Here is a 21451-nt window from a genome sequence, read left to right on the forward strand (position 1 = left end):
TAAAGAAGCCAATTACAATTAACCTAGAAACCCACAGGTCTTTGGAATGCAGGAGGAAGCTGGAGCACCCGGAGGAAACCCACGCGGTCACAGGGAGAATGGACAGCAGCCAAGGTCAGGATTGAACTCGAGTCTTTGGTACTGAGTCGGCAGCTCTAACCCTGCGCCACTGTGTTTTAAGTGCTGCCCAGACTTTTATTTGTCACTTTGATGTTGCACTGCTTTACACTTTTGGCACTTCAGGCCTCTCATTCAAACATCTATGCTGAAGGTCACTCGACCATTTCTTTGTTCTTCATCCTGCAGATTTTCACCAAGTCACGATGCCCTGTGTATCCTTTATCAGGATATTCACTTTAGGCGAGGCTGCTCAAGAATAGAGCTTTTGTCTTGCAGCTTAGGGACGAAACAGACAGCATGGAACATTGAGGGCAGCACAGTGGCGCAGTTGTTAGAGCTGCTGCATCACAGCGCCAGACACCTGGGTTCGACCCTGACCTCTTGTGTGTGGAGTTTACACGTTCTACATGTGACTGCATGAGTTTCATCCGGGTGTTCCAGTTTCCTGCCACATCCCAAAGACATGGAGGTTGTAGGTTAATTGGCCCTCTTTAAATTTCCTGTACCGTGTAGGGAGTGGATGGGAAAGTGGCATAACACGATACTAGTGTGAATGCAGGTTCGATGGTTGGCGTGGACTCGACGGGCTGCAATTCCTGCTTCCATACCGTGTCTTTCAATTAATCAATTTGTTATTAAACTAGAATGGAGACTTGTTAGACCAGCAGGAGGTTTTTCAGCTACTCGTACCAGTTCTGCTTTACAACTGGATTTCTGATCTTTATCGTAGCTTCCCATTTACCCTTGACACCTTTTTCAACAAAGAAAATGCCCATTTCACTTTTCAAATCCTAATTAAGCTGCACTAGATGGTTCTTTAAGTGAGGCAGATCCGTATTTAGGTTTATTATTGTCACGCGCACCAAAGTACAGTGCAAAACTTTGTTCTGCATGTTATCCAAACAGATCAGATAATGCAATACATTATCACAATCATGTCAAATTCAAGTACCGTAGGTAGAGCGAAGGGAAGATACAGAGTGCAGAATATAGTTCTCAGCATTGTAGCATATCGGTTCCAGACAACTTAACTTCCTAGTCGATTTGGCTGTAAGGGAGACAAACGCAATGCCAGCAGTTAGTTCAAGAAGACTAGAATACAAAAACAGGGATGTAATGCTGAGGCTCTATAAAGGGCTGGTCAGGACACGTTTGTAGTACTTTGAGCAATTTTGAGCCCCATTACTGAGGATGAACTGGCTCGAGAAGGTCCACAGGAGGTTTACAAGAATGATCCCAGGAACAAGTGGTTTAACATATGGTGAGCATATGACGGCTCTGGGCCTGTACTCACTGGAGTTTAGAAGGATGCGGGGGGGGACCTCATCGAAACTTACCGAATAGTGAAAGGCCTGGATAGAGTTGATGTGGAGAGGATGTTTCCACTGGTGGGAGAGCCTAGGACTAGAGGTCTTAGCCTCAGAATTAAAGGACGTTCCTTTAGCAAGGAAATGAGGAGGAATTTTCTTTTGTCAGAGGCTGGTGAATCTGGAATTCATTGTCACAGAAGGCTGTGGAGGCCAAGTCAATGGATATTTTTAAGGCAGAGATTGTTAGATTTTTGATTCGTACGGGTGTCAGGCGTTATGGGGAGAAGGCAGGAGAATGGGGTTAGTAGGGAGAGATAGATCAGCCATGATTGTATGGCGGAGTAGACTTGATAGGCCTAATTCTACTCTTATCACTTATGAACATGAACAAAGTCCAATGTCCGCAGTGGGGTAGAGGTGAATGGGACAGTCACGTTCAGAAGCCTGATAACACAGGGGAAGAAGCTGTTCCTGAGTCTGGTGATGCGCGCTTTCAAGCTTTTATCATCAGCCCAACGGGAGCAGGGAAAAGATGGAATGGGTTGGGGTAGGAAAGTTGGCAGAGGTTGGGCTGTCAAGGGCATTATGCAGTGAACACAAGGTGCTGGAGTAACTCGCTCAGTCGGGCACCATCTCTGGAGGACATTGGAAAGGCAACTTTTCAGGTGGGGGACTAACTCAGCTTGTGTTTGCAGGGGGAAAGGCGAGCCGGTGACGGAACTGAGCTGGACATCCTGCCGGCAGCTCCTGTACCAGTCGGTGGCCACGGTCTTGGCCCACGCGGGGTTCGAGTGCGCCCACGAGAGCGTGCTGGAGACGCTGACGGACGTGGCCAGCGAGTACTACTACAAGTTCACGCGGCTCCTGCGCTCGGCCGCCGACAGGGAGGCGCGGGTGGGCCGCACCCCCTTCCAGGACGTGATGGAGCAGGTGTTCCACGAGATGGGCATCGGCAGCGTGCTGTCCCTCCAGAGCTTCTGGCAGCACCGCATCAAGGACTACCACAGCTACATGCTCCAGGTGGGCTCTGCAAACTATCCAAGCACATAGAAACATTGAAAATAGTCGTCATAATCATTGATAATAATACACTGTATTGTCATTGTAAATACACAACAAAATATCAGGCGCACTGCCCGAGCGGAGCTCCAACGTATCAGATAAATAATTACGACGTTGAAGAAGGAACTGCAGATGCTGAAAAATCGAAGGTAGACAAAAATGCTGGAGAAACTCAGCGGGTGCGGCAGTATCTATGGAGCGAAGGAAATAGGTAACGTTTCGGGCCGAAACCCTTCTTCAGACTCAGTGAGTCTGAAGAAGGGTTTCGGCCCAAAACGTTACCTATTTCCTTCGCTCCATAGATGCTGCCGCACCCGCTGTTTCTCCAGCATTTTTGTCTACCTTAAATAATCACGACAATGGAAACAGCAAAAACGGCAAGAAAAACGTCGTCAGAATGTGCAACATTTCACAGTATAGTGTTATAGCAATATAAAATATTGGCTTATGGGGAGTGGGGGGGGGGGGGGTGTTCAGTGCAGAGTTCAGAGTGGTGATGGCCTTGGGGTAGACACTGGATGTTAATCTTGTGGTGTGTGATTTGATGGACCTGTAACCCTTTCCTGAGGGCAGAAGGGCAAACAAGGGATGTGCGGGGTGAGGCGAGTCCTTTAGGATGCGTGATGCCTTTCGCAGGCAACGAGAGCTATAGATCTCTTCCAGGGTAGGCAGGTGTGTGTTGGTGATCTTCTGGGCTGTGTTGATGACTCTCTGCAGAGCCGCCTTGACAGCCGCAGAACTGTTGCCACACCACACCAGGATGCCATGTGTCCTAGAAGTGGTGCAGAAGTAGGCCATTCAGCCTTTCGAGCCAGCACCACCATTCAATATGATCATGGCTGATTGTCCAAAATCAGTACCCCGTTCCTGCTTTCTCCCCATATCCCTTGATTCCATTAGCCCTAAGAGCTAAATCTAACTCTCTCCTGAAAACATTCAGTGAATAGGCCTCCACTACCTCCTGTGGCAGAGAATTCCACGATCAGTATGTCACTGCGGTAGAATAACCACACAATAGTCATTACCACCCCACAATGTGTTACTTCACCAGTACTACATAGTGTGGGAAGGAACTACAGATGCTGGTTGACACCGAAGATAGACACAAAATGCTGTAGTAACTCAGTGGGACAGGCAGCATCTCTGAAGAGAAGGAATTGGTGATGTTTTGGGTGGACACCTTTCTTCAGACTGATATCAGGAAGATGCATAGTTAAGGAAGTGGGACGTGTGAAAAAAGGACAATTGGAATGCGGTTCTTCTTCCTATCGAGTTCACACACAAGATTAGAAGTTGTTCAGCCAGAGCTGTACACACTTCTCGGCATCTGCACAATGGTGTTTTGTGCGTGGTGGTGGAAAGATTGGTGGAAACTGGGCCGCAACGTGAACGCTCTTTCCTTGACCCCGGAATGCGGGTGAAGGACTCTGTAGAATAGATCATTGTTAGCTGGGAGAAGGTAACAAAGGAAACAGATCAAATGTAGCCGGAGACAGTAAGACTGGTCGGGGAACTGGGAATGGGGAGGGATGGAGAGACAGGGAAAGCAAGGGTTACTTGAAATTAGGGAAGTCAATGTTCATGACGCTGGGGTGTAAGCTGCCCAAGCGAAATATGAGGTGCTGTTCCTCCAATTTGTGCTGGGCCTCACTCTGACAATGGAGGAGGCCCAGGACAGAAAGGTCAGTGTGAGAATGGGAGGGGGGGTTAAAGTGTTTAGCAACCGGCAGATCAGGTCGGAATAGTCGGTCTGAGAGGAGGTGTTCAGCGAATCGATCGCCGAGCCTGCGCTTGGTCTCGCCAATATATAGGAGTCCACACCTGGAACAGCAGATTCAGTAGACGAGGTTAGAGGAGGTGCAAGTCAACCCCTGCCTCAGTACGAGGCCCACAGTGTGTCACTCCATTAGTACAGCCTCACGTTGTGTTATTCCATCAGTACTACCCACAGTGTGTCATTCCATCCGCACTTCTCACAGTGTGTCATTCCATCAGTACTACCCACAGTGCCTCATTCCATCAGTACTACCCAGTGTGTCATTCCATCAGTACTACCCACAGTGTGTCATTCCATCAGTACTCCCCCAGATAATACAATACATTAATACAGTCGTGGACTAGATGGGCTGAAAATCCTACTTCCAAACTGTATCTTTTAATCAATCAATTTGTTATTAAACTAGAATGGAGACTTGTTAGACCAGCAGGAGGTTTTTCAGCTACTCCCATTCTGCTTTACAACTGGATTTCTGATCTTTATCATAGCTTCCCATTTATCCCTTGACACCTCTCCCAACAAAGGAAATGTCCCTTTCACTTTTCAAAACTTAATTAAGATGGTTCTTTTGGTGAGGGTGATCCTTGTTTATGTTTATTATTGTCACGTGTGCAAAAGTACAGTGCAAAACTTTGTTCTGCATGTTATCCAAACAGATCAGATAATGCTATCAAGTCAGAACTCAAGTACAACAGGTAGAGCAAAGGGGAAGATACAGAGTGCAGAGTGTAGTTCTCAACATTGTAGCGCACCAGTTCCAGGGGGCCAGAGTCCAATGTCCGCAATGAGGTAGAGGTGAATCGGACAACACCCTAGCTTATGGAAGGACCATTCCAGAAACCTGATAACAGAGGACATGAAGCTGTTCCCGGGTCTGGTGAAGTGCACTTTCAAGCTTCTGTATCTTCTGCCCGATGGAAGCGTTGAGAAGAAAGAGTGGCCGAGGTGGTAAAGGTAGGGTAGTCTTGGACATTATGCAGAGAACACAAAGTGCTGAAGTAACTCATCGAGTCAGGCACCATCTCTGGAGGACATGGCTAGGTGACGTTTTGGGTCCAGGACCCTGCCCTGGGAGTGTCGGAGACACACCGGTGATCTTATAGAGGTGTCTATACTTAACTTTAGACTTTAGAGATACAACACGGAATCGGGCCCTTCAGCCCACTGAGTCCACGCCGACCAACGATCACCCGTACACTAGCACTATCCCACATGCTCTAGGTGGGTACATCCAAGCATCTCGAATCCCCCAGACCCACCCACCAGTGCGGCAAACCAACGTTAATGAGCCAGTACCGTGACAACGCTTTCCATAAAGATGTGTGATCCATAAGGAGAGATTGAGGAAGATGGGAATTATATTTGGCAAAGTCTCGAGGACTGAGAGGTGATCCCCATTGAATGGTATTTAATGAGATTCTGAAAGGCTTCGATAAAGAAGACATCAAGGGATGGTGATACCGATAGTGGTGGAATAAGGGGCTTCTCAGTTAGGATGCCAACACAAATTGAAGGAACAGCCCCTCATATTTTCGCTTAGCTTACAGCCCAGCGGTATGAATATTGAAGGTAGATACAAAATGCTGGAATAACTCAGCGGGTGAGGCAGCATCTCTGGAGAGAAGGAATGGGTGATCTTTCGGGTCGAGACCCTTCTTTCAGATTGATGTCAGGGGAGAGGGTGAGACAAAGATAGAATGTAGGCGAAGACAGTAGGTCTGGTGGGAGAACTGGGTAGGGGATGGAGAGAGAGGGAAAGCAAGGGCTACCTGAAGTTAGAGAAGTCAATGTTCATACCGTTGGGGTGTAAACTACCCAAGCAAAATATGAGGTGCTGTTCCTCCAATTTGCGCTGGGCCTCACTGTGGCAATGGAGGAGGCCCAGGACAGAAAGGTCGGTGTGGAAATGGGAGGGGGAGTTGAAGGTATGAATATTGACTTTTCTAACTTCGTAACCTTTGGTTTCCCTCTCTCTCCATCTCTCGCCATTCCTAGTTCTCCATCCAGTCTGACTGTCTTCCTGATTGAATTTTATCTTTGTATGCTTTGTTGTCACTTCCCCCAACTAACAATGATCTACATTTAACTTGGCCATCAACCCCTTTGATGTCTCGTTTTTACACCTTAACCTTCCATATCTCTGTGTCTCCCTTTTCGTTGACTGCCTGAAGAAGGGTCTCGACACGAAATCGCCCATTCCTTCTATCCAGAGATGCTGCCTGTCCCACTGGGTTACTGCAGCATTTTGTGTTTATTCCAGTAATTTGGTTTTATCTTTGGAGTTCAGTTTGCTTAGTTGCAAGTTAATTTAGGTATGAAAGGCAAAGGTCACTTTAACACAAGCCGGTTTTGAGGCTTATGTTCATATCATAGGAGCAGAATTAGGCTAATTCAGACCATTGAGTTACTCTGACATTCAATCATGGCTGATCTATCTTTCCCTCTCTACCCCATTCTCCCGCCTTCTCCCCATAACTGGACACCTTCACTAATCAAGAATCTGCCAATCTCCGCTTTAAAAATAACCAGTGACACGGCCTCCACTGCCGTCGGTGGCAGTGAATTCCTCAGATTCGCCACCCGCTGACTAAAGAAATTCCTCCTCCTCATTCCTAAAGGAATGCCCTTTTTTTCCTGAGGCTTTGCATGGACTCTCACTGGTAAATGTCCTCTCCACGTCCACCCTATCCAGGCCTTTCAGTGTTCGGCAGTTTCAATGAGGAGCCCCCTCATCCTTCAGAACTCCAGCGAGTACAAACTGTCCAGTACCGTCAAACACTCATCATGTTAACATCATGCATTGGATGTTAAAATAGTATAGGTTGGCGTGGTCTTATTGATGGTAAAGTATAATTGTGGGGTGTTATGTTGTCCAATTCTATTTCGTACGTTATTCTACGTTTGAGTTAAAGATTACCGTTAATTAATCATGTTATTTCTCTGTAGGATGCTTGGCGAAATGAGCAAACATCCTTTAGTTTAGATTAGTTTAATTTACTTTAGTTTAGAGAGACAGCGTGGACCAGGCCCATGAGTACGTGCCGACCAGGGATCCCCGAACATTAACACTATCGTACACATTAGTGACAATACGTCATTTTACAAGAGGCCAATTAACCTACAAACCTGCATGTCTTTGGAGACTGTGACTCTAAGGGTGCCTGTTTGGGGATACAGTACGGAAACAGGCCCTTGGGCCCACCAGGGTACGCGTCGACCAGCGATCCCCGCACATTAACACTATCCTACACCCAGCAGGGACAATTTTTACATTTACACCAAGCTAATTAACCTACAAACCTGTACGTCTTTGGAGTGTGGGAGGAAACCGAAGATCTTGGAAAAAACTCATGGGGAGAACGTACAAACTCCGTACAGACAGCACCCGTAAGCGGGATGGAACCCGGGCCTCTGGCTCTGCATTCGCTGTAAGGCAGCAACTATGCCGCTGCGCCACTGTGACTGCCCAAAGTGGGTGGGATAATTCTTTGATTCTATCTTGACCCTTTCTAGTTTCACACATACTCTGTACATCATGCCGACAGGTGAGCAAGCAACTGGCTGAAGAGTATGAGAAACTGGTCAGTCCGGAGAAAGCCTCTGCCGAGGACACCAAACCATTGAAGATAAAGGAGGAACCGCTGAGCGACATTGCTTTCCCCGTCAACGAAGAGAACGAAGCTGATCTTCCCACAGGCGAGCAGGCCTTGCAGCTTGGAGTTCTGGCACAGGCTCATGAACGCTATGCCGCCACACTCGAGGTTGATGCGTCTCCTCAGACATCAGGTGAAGGCACATTGCACCATCAACATTTCTCTCTGCTCAAGTTTGGATGGAGTGGATGTGGAGAGGTTGTTTCCACCCGTGGGAGTGTCTAGGTCCAGAGATCATAGCCTCAGAATTCAAGGACATTCTTTGTGGAAGGAAATGAGGAGGAATTTCCTTAGCAAAGGGGAAGATACAGAGTGCAGAATATAGTTCTCAGCATTGTAGCGCACCAGTTCCACAGACAAAGTCCAATGTCCACAATGGGGTAGAGGTGAATCGGACTGTACCCTAGCTCATGGAAGGACCGTTCAGAAGCCTAATAACAGAGGGGAAGAAGCTGTTCCTGAGTCTGGTGGTGTGTGCTTTCAAGCTTCTGTACCTTCTGCCAGACATGAGGGGGGAGAAGAAGAGTACAAAGCAGCAGAGAAACCATCCTGTGGAAGGAGAGAGAGCTGTTTGTCTGAAGCCAAGGGTGCCAATGACTTCCCCGTTCAAAACATGCTGCTGCTTTCACAAAACATGTTGCTGCCAAATCCAGCCAGTAGTATTTAACTACTTGTCCTCTGGGCAAGCACATCTCTCCCCCTCCCTTAAAGGATATTGGAGCAGCTGGGCTTGCACACTCTGGAGTTGCGAAGGATGAGAGGAGATCTCATTGAAACATATAAGATTGTTAAGGGTTTGGACACGCTAGAGGCAGGAAACATGTTCCCAATGTTGGGGGAGTCCAGAACCAGGGGCCACCATTTAAGAATAAGGGGTAAGCCATTTAGAACGGAGATGAGTCTGTGGAACACAGAGAGTTATGAGTCTGTGGAATTCTCTGCCTCAGAGGGCAGTGGAGGCCGTTTCTCTGGATGCTTTCAAGAGAGAGTGAGATAGGGCTCTTAAAAAGAGCAGAGTCAGGGTATATGGGGAGAAGGCAGGAACGGGGTACTGATTGAGGATGATCAGCCATGATCACATTGAATGGTGGTGCTGGCTTGAAGGGCCGGATGGTCTACTCCTGCACCTATTGTCTATTGTCTATATTGTTTGCAACCCAGTGAGGATAACAGTATGGTGTTCAGCGTGAAATTTAGCCGGCATTTAATTACTTTGTCGAAAAATGTGGCAGTTCAATTTGTGAACATGGAACAGGGCCTCTTGTATAGCAGTTTTAATTTTAGTTGGTTGAAGGATTATAAATTCATAAGCCATAGGAGCAGAATTAGGCTATCCGGCCCATCTAGTCTTCTCTGCCATCCAACCATGGCCGATCTGTCTTTCCAACGCAACCCTATTTCCTGCCTTCTCCCATAACCTTTGACACCCTTACTGATCAAGACCATGTCTATCTCCGCTTTAAAAATACCCAAAGACGTAGCCTCCAAAACCGTCTGTTACAACAAACTTCACAGATTCACCACTCTCTCTCTGACTAAAGAAGTTCCTGCTCATCTACATTCTAAAGGTATATCCTTTTATTCTGAGGCTGTGCCCTCTGGTCCTAAACTTTCTCACAAGTGGAAACATCCTCTCTGCATCCACTCTGTTTCATTATACGATTCCCCCTCATCCTTCTAAACTCCAGCGAGTACAGGCCCAGTGCCGTCAAACGCTCATCATATGCTAACCTACTCATTCCTGAGATCATTCTCGTAAATCCCCTCTGGATCCTCTCCAGAGCCAGCACATCCTTATGGTGCCCAAAACTGCTGACACTACCCCAAATCTGGTCTGACCTCAGTCTTATAAAGCCTCAACAACATTAAATTTCTGCTTTTATATTCTAAAAGGGCCTGTCTCTGCGCTGCACTACTTTAGAGATGCAGCGTGGAAACAGGCCCTTCGGCCCACCGAGTCCACGCTGACCAGAGATCACTCCGCACACTAGCACTATCCTACACACGAGGGACAAATTACAATTTTACCAAAGCCATTGAACCTATAAACATTTTGAAAGTGGGGAGAAAACCTGAGCACCCGGAGAAAACCCTCGCTGTCACGGGGAGAACGTACAAACTTCATTAAGACAGCGCCCGTAGTCAGGATTGAACCTGGGTCTCTAGCGCAGTGATGCCACAACTCTACCACTGTGCCACCCTCTACTCTAGAATGGATTTTTTATCTACTATTGCAGATGTGACATAACATTATAATAATGTTTCTAATGAACCCAATTCAAAGGGACTGTAGAAAACGTGGCCCTTGTCAATGAAAAACAAAGACAGAGGTCCAGGCACATTGTAAGCTGGGGGGGGAAGGGGGTGAACCAAACGCCACACGATTGTGATTTCCACATGGCTGGAGACTGTTTTGATGGCGGCTTTGCTCCTTCTTTCCCCCCAGGCCCCGAGGTCAGCAGCTCTCCTCTGTGGAACCTGACCCAAGTTAAGATGGAGCCCCAGGAGAGCGAGGAAGGCAGCGGCCCCCCCCACGGCGTTTTGGGCAACGACGTGTTCGAGGAGCCGATGTCGGCCATGAGTGACTCTGGCATCCCGCAGACCCCCAACACCACCGGCTCAGACGGCAGCTACATCTCCCACTCGCCCGACAGCCTCATGGCCTCTTCCCCCGTCTTTAATCAGCGACCGAAGAAAAGGCAAAGGAAGGTGTGAATACTAACCAACCACCCCGTGCTCCATTTTTATAGTCCTTACTGCTTTGTTCTTTTTTTTTTTTTTTCTCCCCCTCTCTTTAATAATGTTAATACGACACATTCTCTCATCAGAATTGAGATGTCACCACTTGCCGTTTGCCGATGGATTCTAACAAGAATCAAAGCAAGAATCAAGGCACTGCTTCACCAGCTGGTGGTTCCTTTGAGTTTATTGAACTTGCCGAGGAAGACAAAGACACACAGGAGGGAGAATGTGGAAACGGATTGTGGAAACGCCTTCTCTGAGAAGGAGACGAGCCTCTCGGGTGAGACCAACGTTCAGAGCTGGTGTTCCCTGGCATCGACGGTCGGACACATCCGCTGCCTACAATTTATAATTTTCTTCAGGCCGACTGCTTCATAAATGATCATTGGCCCTATAGTGAAATGCTTGAGCAGCGATTTGTGGCTTTCTTTCACCGTGGACACTACGGTAGGCTGACAATTATCACAAAGCTCAGAGCGCTTAAATCAGGAGCCAGATCAAAAACCCGTGTGGCTTTTGAATGGGGTCTGGGTTTAGGCTATGATTTTTAAACAAAATAATGATGTTGCAATTACGCAGAACGCTCATTAGCCTGTCTTCATTTGTCCATGCTTCAAGGTTTCACGGAACAGTCTGTATCTGAAATGTCAAACTGCTGACACCTGCACTGAACATTAGTACCGTTCTTCATTCTTCTTGCTTATCATTCATCCTTATTTGAACTCCAGCCCACTGTTCCTGCCTGCTCATCATTTACACAGTGAAGCGCTATTTCCTGGGGGCAGCTTAGCTGGCAAAGGTCTCTTTTTTTAAAGTTCCTCAGGCAAGTCTGGTAGAAAAAATAAATAGCGCCAGACACCAGGGGCTGGAGTAACTCAACGGGTCAGAGAGCATCTCTTGAGAACACGGGGAGGTTACATTTGAAGTCTGAAGGGTCCTGACCCAAAACATTGCATATCCATGTTGTGCAGAAATGCTGGTTGACCCGCTGAGTTACTCCAGCACGTTGTGCTTTACGCAGGATTCTAGCATCTGCAGTTCCTTTTGTCTCGGTCAAAAAGGAATAGTTTAGCGCTGCCTTTTATTCTATCAGAATAAATTCAATCGTTTCAAATTTGTTCTTTTAGAGTACTGCTTGCAACCATTTTGTGAACATTATACTTAAGATTGAATTCTTGATTAAGCGACTACACCATGTTTGTAACTTCATCACATTAAATGTAAACACCAGGAACTGCAGGTGCTGGTTTACAAAGAAAAAAGACACAAAATACTGGAGTGACTCAGCGGTTCAGGCAGCATCTCTGGAGAACATGAATAGGCAATGTTTCAGGTTGGGACCCTTCTTGATTGCAGTTGAGGGGAGAAAGCTGGAAGAGAGGTGGAACAGGGCAAAGCCTGGTGAATGATAGGTGGATTCCGGGGGGGGGGGACACAAAGCTGGTGTGACAGCGGGTCAGGCAGCATCTCTGGAGAAAAGGAATAGGTGATGTTTTAGGTCAAGACCGTTCATCAGACAGAGTCAGGGGAGAGAGAGAGAGAGAGAGGTCAGATATAGACGGTACATAGAACAAATGAATGAAAGATATGCAAAAAGCAATGATGATCAAGGAAAGGTGGAGCCCACAATGCTCCATTGTTGGCTGTGGGGAAGGTGATAAAGAGTGATACAGTGGAACTCAGCAGGACGACAATGAAGGTAGTATGACGACTCGGTGGGGGAGGGACGGAGAGAGAGGGGATGCAAGTGTTACTTGAAGATGGGGAAATCAATATTTATACCACTGGGTTGAAAGCAGGGTGGGGATGGGGGTGGGGTTTGCTTGGCCGACTGGTGGACAAAGGTCAGAGACAAAAGGGCAGTAGACTGTGAGATGAGGAGAGACGAGGAGTGAAATGTGAAGCTGGAGGAAGGGATGTAGTTGAAAGGGGACCAGTGATTCTTTCCCACCTCCCCCACACACCTCTCAACGCAAGACATTTGGGTGGCAAGCAAATAAAGATAGCAGGTAACGATTGACTAAGACAGCTGAGGAGTGAAGGCATTCGAATGGCAGCAGTGGCTTTGCAGGGTCTGGCCATGTGCTATCATCCTTCATCTGTATTCACCAGCATTGATGCTTGCGTTTGCTGTGGGCTTTCTGAGGGGCAGGGTTAAACTGGATCTGAAAGAGGTGGCTGTTCTTTGCTGACTAGGTACAGACAAGGTATGTTTTATGTAAGTGCAATTGTGGATGCTGTTAATGGTATTAAAGAACGATTTGATCAATAATTGAAAGCATTTTTTTTGTTTCGTTTATTCTTGCTTGTCATTTATCCTTACTTGAACTCCCATCTCGACTGCTCCTGCCGGCTCATCATTTACAAAGTGAAGCACTACTGATCCTCATGCAAGTCTTGAAGCAGCAAGAAATAGTGTAGAATACAATATGCTGGAGTAACTCAACAGGTCAAAGCAGCATCTCTGGAGAACATGGATATACAATATTTGAAGTCTGATGGAGGGTCCCGATCCAAAACATCGCCTATCCTTAAGACTTGAGAGATACAGCGTGGAAACAGGCCCTTTGGTCCACGCTGACCAGCGGTCACCTTAAGCTAACAATCTTGATTAGGCGACTACGCAATATTTATAACTTCATCATTAAATGTAGACACGAGGAACTGCAAATGCGGGTTTACAAAAAAATACACAAAGTGCTGGAGTAACTCAGTGGGTCAGGCAGCATCTCTGGAGGACATGGATCAGTCAGTAAAAGAGTCCTGACCTGAAGTCCATATAGTTCAGATTAGTTTAGTTTAGAGATACACCGCAGAAACAGGCCCTTTGGCCCACCGAGTCCACGTTGACCAGCGATTCCCACACATTAACACTATCCTGCACACACTAGGAACGATTTACAATTATACAAAGCCAATTAATCTACAAACCTGAACGCCTTTGGAGTGTGGGAGGAAACCGAAGATCCCAGAAATAAACTCACGCAGGTCATGGGGAGAAGGTACAAACTAGGTACTGACGGAACGCGTAGGCAGGATCGACCCCAGGTCTCTGCCGCTGTAAGGCAGTACCTCTACAGCTGCACCACTGTGCTGCCCATTATAATTACCAGAGCAGCTTGCAATCTTTTTCTATATGAGCTGGAAATGGAAGCTCCAAAGGTGGATACAATTTTAAAAGACATTTGGACAGATATACGGTAGAGTTTAGATGGAAGATAGACACAAATGGCTGGAGTAACTCAGCGGGACAGGCAGCATCTCTGGAGAGAAGGAATGGGCGACGTTTCGGGTTGATTCCCTTCTTCAGACTGATTTCAGGGGAGTGTGTGGGGCAGAGATAGAATGTAGTCGGAGACAGTAAGACTAGTGGGAGAACTGGGAAGGGGGAGGGGATGGAGAGAGGGAAAGCAAGGGCTATTTGAAGTTAGAGAAGTCAATGTTCATACCGCTGGGGTTTAAGCTGCCCAAGTGAAATATGAGGTGCTGTTCCTCCAATTTGCGCTGGGCCGCACTCTGACAGTGGAGGAGGCCCAGGACAGAAAGGTCAGTGTGGGAATGGGAGGGGGAGTTAAAGTGCTCAGCAACCGGGAGATCAGGTCGGTTAAGGCGGACTGAGCGGAGGTGTTCAGCAAAACAATTGCCGAGCCTGAGCTTGGTCTCGCCGATTACCGGAGTTGACATGCCATGCAGTTCTATGACTGTGGAAAGACAGAACACTTCACAGTTACCAAGCAGGGATGATTATGAATTTCAAGTAAGAATTGCATTCTTCAGTTTCATATGACAATAAAATACTCTTAATTAAGGCTTTGGGTAATAAAAAAAACCTGTGATAAACTAAGGTAGACAAAAATGCTGGAGAAACCCAGCGGGTGAGGCAGCATCTATGGAGCGAAGGAAATAGGCAACGTTTTGGGTTGAGACCCTTCTTCCAGATAAACAGTGTAGTTCCCTTTTTCTTCCTCATTTAGTTTAGAGATACAGTGGGGAAACGCTTTTCAGCCCAGCGAGTCTGCGCGGGCCATCGATCACCTGTGCACGAGTTCTGTCCTGCACACACTAGGGAGAACTTACAGAAGCCAATTAATGTACAAACCCGCATGTCTTTGGAATGTGGGAGGAAACCGGAGTTTATAGGTCATAGGAGCAGATTCAGGCCACTGGGCACATCAAGTTTACTCCGCCATTCCAGCATTGCTGATTTGTCCCCTCAATCCCATTGGAAACATAGACAAATAGGTGCAGGAGTAGGCCATTTGGCCCTTTGAGACCACTGCCATTCAAATGATCATGGCTGATCATATAAAATCAGTTCCTGATTTTTTCCCCATATCCCTTGATTCCTTTAGCCCTAAGACCTAAATCTAACCCTCTTGAAAACATCTTGTGAATTGGCCTCCACTGTCAGCTGTGGCAGAGAATTCCACAGATTCACAACTGGGTGATTTTTTTTTTTCCTCATCTCTGTCCTAAATGGCCTACCCTTTATTCTTAAACTGTGACCCTTGGTTCTGGATTCCCCCAACATGGGGAACATTTTTCCTGCATCTAGCTTGTCCAATCCCTTAAGAATTTTGTATGTTTCTATAAGATCCCCTCTCATCCTAAATTCCAGTGGATACAAGCCCAGTCGACCCACTCTTTCATCATATGTCAGTCACGGCAATTAACCTGGTGAACCTACAATTTTCCTGCCTTCTCCCCGTAACCTTTGACGCCCTTACTAATCAAGAAAAGTCTGAAGAAGGGTTTCGGCCCGAAACATTGCCTATTTCCTTCACTCCATAGATGCCGCTGAGTTTCTCCAGCACTTTTGTCTACCTTCGATTTTCCAGCATCTGCAGTTCCTTCTTAAACAAGAATCTGTCAAGTCTTCTTTAAAAAAAACCCTATAATGTCTCCTTTCCCTCTCGTCTTTGATCCACTCATCTGCAAGTCAACCCCACTCACCTGTATCCACCTATCACTCGCCAGGTTTTGTCCTGCCCCTGCCTCTCTTTTCCCCCACCTTTCTCCTCTCCACTACAATCAGTCTGAAGAAGGATCCCAACCGCAAACATCACCTATTTGGAAGCGGGTTTGTACATTAATTGGAACCGGAAGTGGCGGCGCTGGTGAACGGCTGCGGCTCGCCTGCAGTCCGTTTGTCTTGACTTTTTTGTGTTGTTTTTTTTTCGCTTGGTCTAGTTAAGTTTTTGGTTTTTAGGTTATGTTTAAGTGGGGGGGGGGGGGTGAAACGGGGCTTGCTGTCTCTCGCTTCGGGGGAATGCGACTTTTTTGTCGTATCCCCCTTCTCTGCCTCCATCTGCGCTGAGGCCTAATGGGGGAGCTCGCGACCTCGAGACTCCGGAGGCAGCAAGTCAGGACTCGCCCTGGGCTCGCTCCCATGAGGGCGGCCCAGCTCGGGGCTGGAACGGCGTTCCCGTGAGGGGCTGTGGCGCTCCCGTGATGGTGGCCTGACGAGGGGCTGAGATTCTCCCGTGAGGGGCTGTGGCGCTCCCGTCGGAGCGGCCCAGCTCGTAGGGTGGAACGGCACTCCCGTCGGAGCGGCCCAGCTCGAGGGAGGAATGGCACTCACGTGAGGGCGATCCGGCTCGGGGCTGGAACGGTGCTCCGGTGGCTGGGACGGCGTTCTGGCGGCGGTGACCTGAGTCCGGGGTTCAGCCGCGGGCCAGCGGCTGGGTCCACTGGACTGGAGGGCGGCAGCTTCGACCGCACCGGGCCGCGGTGTTTGAGCCGGCCCGTTCGCGGGGTTCAGTGAGCCGCGGGATGTTTGTGCCATCGCCCGGTGGGGTATTGCCTCAGCGCAGAGGGAGAAGAGGAGGGAAGAGACTGCAGCCCTAAGATTTTTGCCTCCACCACAGTGAGGAGGTGCTTGGAGGATACACTGAGGTGGATGTTAATTTGTGTTTAGTGTTGTTTATTATTGTATTATTGTATGTATGACTGCAGGCACAAAATTTCGTTCAGACCGTAAGGTCTGAATGACAATAAAGGTATTCAATTCAATTCAATTGTGTTGTCCGGAGATGCTGCCTGACCCACTGTGACACCCCAGCACTTTGTGTTTTGCTCATGATTTCGTAACATCCTAGTTGCAACTAGAATAGCGACAATGAGATGAATCATCGAAGAAAATTAAAAGAGCAGCCCCTTAAAAAATGGAACCATTGATCTAATCTGATTAACAAACCAAGGAGAAATCAATATTTGCAGTCATGTAATATGCTTATTAAAGAGATAATCTTACATTTAGCGCATCCAGCGATCTGCTTGCAGTTTAAAAATGCCTATTTTAAGCAGGTCCATTGGGTTCTGAAGAGTAATTACACTTGACTCTTTGAAGTCACAACTTAAATAATGTGGTGAATCAATTTTTGAAAGCACCAAATTTCCATTTAGTCGCATTTATATATGTTGCAAAATTCAAATAATGGATAATCCTGATTATTTAATGTGATAGAAAATCACTAAATTATTAGCAGGAGGCCATAATTGTGATGGATTTTCTTCAATATTTACATGGGCATAAGGAAAATGTTAAAATTATATATTATCCGGACAGTTGGTTATTTATCGCGCCTCAATATTTCGAGTATTAATAATTTTCTGTCTGGTTATTATCCATCTGCTTAATTTGGGGCTGAATGGTATGGTTTTTGGTGAATCCCCCAGTAGGTCATGGGGCAGCACGATGGCGCAGCGGTAGAGTTACTCCCTTACAGCGCTTGCAGCGCCAGAGACCAACTGGTTCAAGAGTTAAGAGTCAAGAGTGTTTTATTGTCATATGTCCCGGATGGGACAATTAAATTCTTACTTGCTGCAGCACAACAGAATATGTGAATATGTAAACATAGTACATAACGGGGGAAGAGAAACAAAAAGTTTAACAAATAACAAATATTAGGGCAATAATAATATAGTCTTTTGCAGTTCAGAGCTCAGCATATATTAAATGTCGTGTTTAATAGCCTGATGGCTGCAGGGAAGAAGCTGTTCCTGAACCTGGACGTTACAGTTTTCAGGCTCCTGTACCGTCTTCCTGATGGCAGTGGTGAAATGAGTGTGTGGCCTGGATGGTGTAGGTCTTTGATGATGTTGGCTGCTTTTTTCAGGCAGTGACTACGATAGATGCCTTCGACGATGGGGAGGTCAAAGCCAGTGATGGACTGGGCAGGGGTCACAACTTTTTGCTGTCTTTTCCGCTCCTGGACGTTCAAGTTGCCGAGCCAAGACACGATGCAACCAGTCAGTATGCTCTCTACTGCGCACCTGTAGAAGTTCAAGGGAATCATCTTTGACATGCCGAATCTCCGTAATCTTCTCAGGAAGTAGAGGCGTTGATGTGCTTTCTTTATAATTGCATCAGTGTGCTGGGTCCAGGAAAGATCTTCGGAAATATGCACGCCCAGGAATTTGAAGTATTTGACCCTCTCCACCATCGTCCCATTGATGTGAACGGGATTGTGGGTCCTCATCCTTCCTCTACCAAAGTCCACAATCAGTTCCTTGGTCTGACTACATGCGCTGTCTGTGCAGAGTTTGTACGTTCTCCCCGTGACCTGTGTGGATTTTCTCCGGGATCTTCGGTTTCCTCCCACACTCCAACGACGTGCAGGTTTGTAGGTTAAATGGCTTGGTATAAAAGTAAATTGTCCCTAGTGTGGGTGTGTAGAATTGTGTTAATGTGCGGGGGCTGGTGCAGACTCGGTGGGCCGAAGGGCCTCTTTCCGCGCTGTAGAACTAAACTAAACCAAAAAGTCAGTTTGCGGTGAATGGAGGAGAAAACACAGACATTTTTTGCAATAGAAAATCATTTTTCCTCATTGCCTCCTGAAGCATTTTGCAGTGAAACCATTAATGTCTGTCAGGTTTTCATCAACAGGCAACTACATCTCAAGATCTCCACCAACTCTGGCCATTACCACCCATTAACTGGGTTTATATTGCCAGAAGCTGGTGACCTTAATCAAGATGAAGGGGAAGCAACATGCCCTTCCCTTTTCTCCCCACACACTCCTCTCCCTTTCCCCTCCTTTCCTTCCCTGTGCCCTACCTGGACTCACACCTATTTCCCTCCTCCATATCCCCCCTCTCCGTACTTTTGGCACGGCCGTGCAGCGGTAGAGTTGCTGCCTTACAGCGCCAGAGACCTGAGTTCGATCCTGACTGCGAGAGCTGTCTGTATGGCGTTTGTACGTTCTCCCCGTGACCTGCATGGGGTTTCTCCAGGTTCTCTCTACCCGATACGTCACCTATTCCTTCTCTCCAGAGATGCTGCCTGACCCGCTGAGTTACTCCGGCTTTTTGTGTCTGATCTTCGGCATAAACCAGCATCTGCAGTTCCTTCCTACACGGAACGCGAGTTCATTGTTAGTGAGTTGTAAGCTTGAGTTGAATAATCCAGATATGAAAAGACATTAAATGACAGTGAAAGGTTTGTAATGAATCAGATTAGTCTGCATTTTAGAAGTAAAAGAGATAATCAGAAGCATATTGGCTGAATAAGTGGAGTTTGGTCCAAATTAGCATCAGAAAGATTGAACAAATCAGAAGTGATTCATTAGGGGTGATATTCATGACATTATCATCAGTTCGTAAGTGTAGGGAGCAGAAGTAGGCCATTTGGCCCATCAAGTCTACTCTGCCATTCAATCATGGCTGATCTATCTCTCCCTCCTAACCCCATTCTGCCTTCTCTCCGTAACCCCTGACACCCGTACTAATCAAGAATCTATCTATCTCTCTCTGCCTTAATTATATCCACTGACTTGGCCTCCACAGCCATCTGTGACAAAGAATTCCACAGATTCACCACCCCACTGACTATAAAGAAATTCCTCCTCATCTCCTTCCTAAAAGAACAATCCTTTAATTCTGAGGCTAAGACCTCTAGTCTTATGCCCCTGTCCCACTTAGGAAACCTGAACGGAAACCTCTGGAGACTTTGCGCCCCACCCAAGGTTCCCGTGCGGTTCCCGGAGGTTGCAGGTGGTTGCCGGAGGTTGCAGGTAGTGGAAGCAGGTAGGGAGACTGACAAAAACCTCCGGGAACCTCCGGGAACCGCACGGAAACCTTGGGTGGGGCGCAAAGTCTCCAGAGGTTTCTGTTCAGGTTTCCTTAGTGGGACAGGGGCATTAGACTCTTGCACTCATGGTGGGGTTTATCATATCTAAATTTATCGCTTTCTTCCCAACCGCTCAGACCAGAAGGAGGCCACTCAGCTGAAAGGGATATTTGATTCAGTCACGGAGTCATACAGCACGGTGGCGCAGGGGTAGAGTTGCCGCCTCACAGCTCCTGCGACCCAAGTTCAATCCTGACTACGGGTGCTGTCTGTACAGAGTTTGTACGTTCTCCCCGTGACCTGTATGGGTTTGTTCCAAGACCTCTGGTTTCCTCCCACACTCTAAAGATGTACAGGTTTGTAGATTAATTGGCTTGGTATAATTTTAAAATAGAAACATTGTCCCCAGTGTCCGTAGGAATGTGTTAGTGTGCTGATTGGTGTGGATTTGGTAGGCTGTAGGGCCTATTTCCGTGCTGTATCTCTAAACTAAACTAAAGCGGCTGTCCCACTTGGGCGATCTAATCTGCGAGTTCTGGCGAGTTTGCACTCGACTCGTACTTGCAGCGTGGTCGACACGAGGTCGTAGGAGGTCTTCGTAACTCTCCTTCATGCTCGAGAGTGGTCTCCGTGTACTCGAGGCCTCAGCTAGGTCGTGGAGTTTTTTTCAACATGTTGAAAAATGCCCGTGAGTAAAAAAAAAGGTCGCCATGGAAAAAAATCGATACTTTTTTTACTCGTAGGTTTAGTCATAGTAGGTCGGCATGTTAGTCGTACTAATCGAGGGTAGTCGAAGATAGTCGTAGATAGTCTTAATCATAGTCGAAGGAAATCAATTTCACTCTCCACCATTCGGTGTCTAATTTTCCCAATGTTAGTCATAGCTAGTCGAAGCTGGTCTTCAACATAGTCGAAGGAGGTTGAAGGAAGTCTTCAACATGTCATTTTTTCAAACTCTTCTAAACTCACCAATTAGGTCGCCCAAGTGGGACAGCCCCTTAAACATAACTAAAAGCACGGAAATACGCCATTTTGCCCAGGGCATCAATGCCGACTATAATGCCATATCTAAGCTACCCCTTATGCCTAACGTTGGCCCGAATTCCTCTAAATCTTTCCAATCCAATATACCTTTCCAAGTGTCTTTTGAATGTTGTTATTGTACCTGCCTCATCTACCTCCCCTTATGACATGTTTTCCTATTAGTTCCGATCTTTTCCCCTCTCCCCTTGAACCTATGCACACTTGTTCTCGATACTGCCTCTTTTATAAACAGTTCTATCCATGTGCTGGATTAAAAACATCTTATTGACTTGCTTAAAAAATTCCACCTCCTCTTTCACAAAAAGGCGATCCCAGTTAACACTTGGGAGAGCTGAAAGACCCTTTTACCCTATTTGTTTTAAATCTCTGTGATTAGCTCGTGTCTCGCCTTCTTTATCTTCCACTAACTTTTAGGAGGCCTGTAATATACTCCAGCAAAATGATTCCTCCCCCTCACATCCTCTCCAGACTCCCAATTCGTTTCTGAGCTCCATCCGACACCAGACAGGCCCCTCACTGTCCATCTTCAAATCCAGTGTTAAAACACATTTGTACTCCCTGGCTTTGACCATGCCTGAGACTTTGCTTCTGTTTTTATTGTTTTTAATGTTTCTTTACTTTACATGTCTTTTCCTACTATTTCTTTTGATTGTTATTATTGGTGTGTATTAAC

The 21451-nt window shown here is 46.9% G+C and overlaps 1 protein-coding gene across 2 annotated transcripts in view; it reads left to right on the plus strand.

Moving 5' to 3' along the window:
- The window catches only part of supt7l (SPT7 like, STAGA complex subunit gamma), a 34238-nt gene extending 22813 nt beyond the window's left edge, over positions 1-11425 (plus strand). The window contains exons 3-6 of one of the 2 annotated variants that reach the window (XM_055636358.1): positions 2126-2450; positions 7815-8055; positions 10369-10631; positions 10751-11425. In XM_055636358.1, the coding sequence (XP_055492333.1) occupies positions 2126-2450; positions 7815-8055; positions 10369-10631; positions 10751-10756 (835 nt within the window). In that variant the 3' untranslated portion in view covers positions 10757-11425. Of the gene's footprint in view, positions 1-2125; positions 2451-7814; positions 8056-10368 lie in introns of both variants that reach the window. The other variant, XM_055636357.1, reaches the window with a different exon arrangement.
- The last annotated feature ends 10026 nt before the right edge of the window (positions 11426-21451 follow it).

This window comes from Leucoraja erinacea, chromosome 5 (assembly GCF_028641065.1).
Source record: "Leucoraja erinacea ecotype New England chromosome 5, Leri_hhj_1, whole genome shotgun sequence".
NCBI classification, from domain to species: domain Eukaryota; kingdom Metazoa; phylum Chordata; class Chondrichthyes; order Rajiformes; family Rajidae; genus Leucoraja; species Leucoraja erinaceus.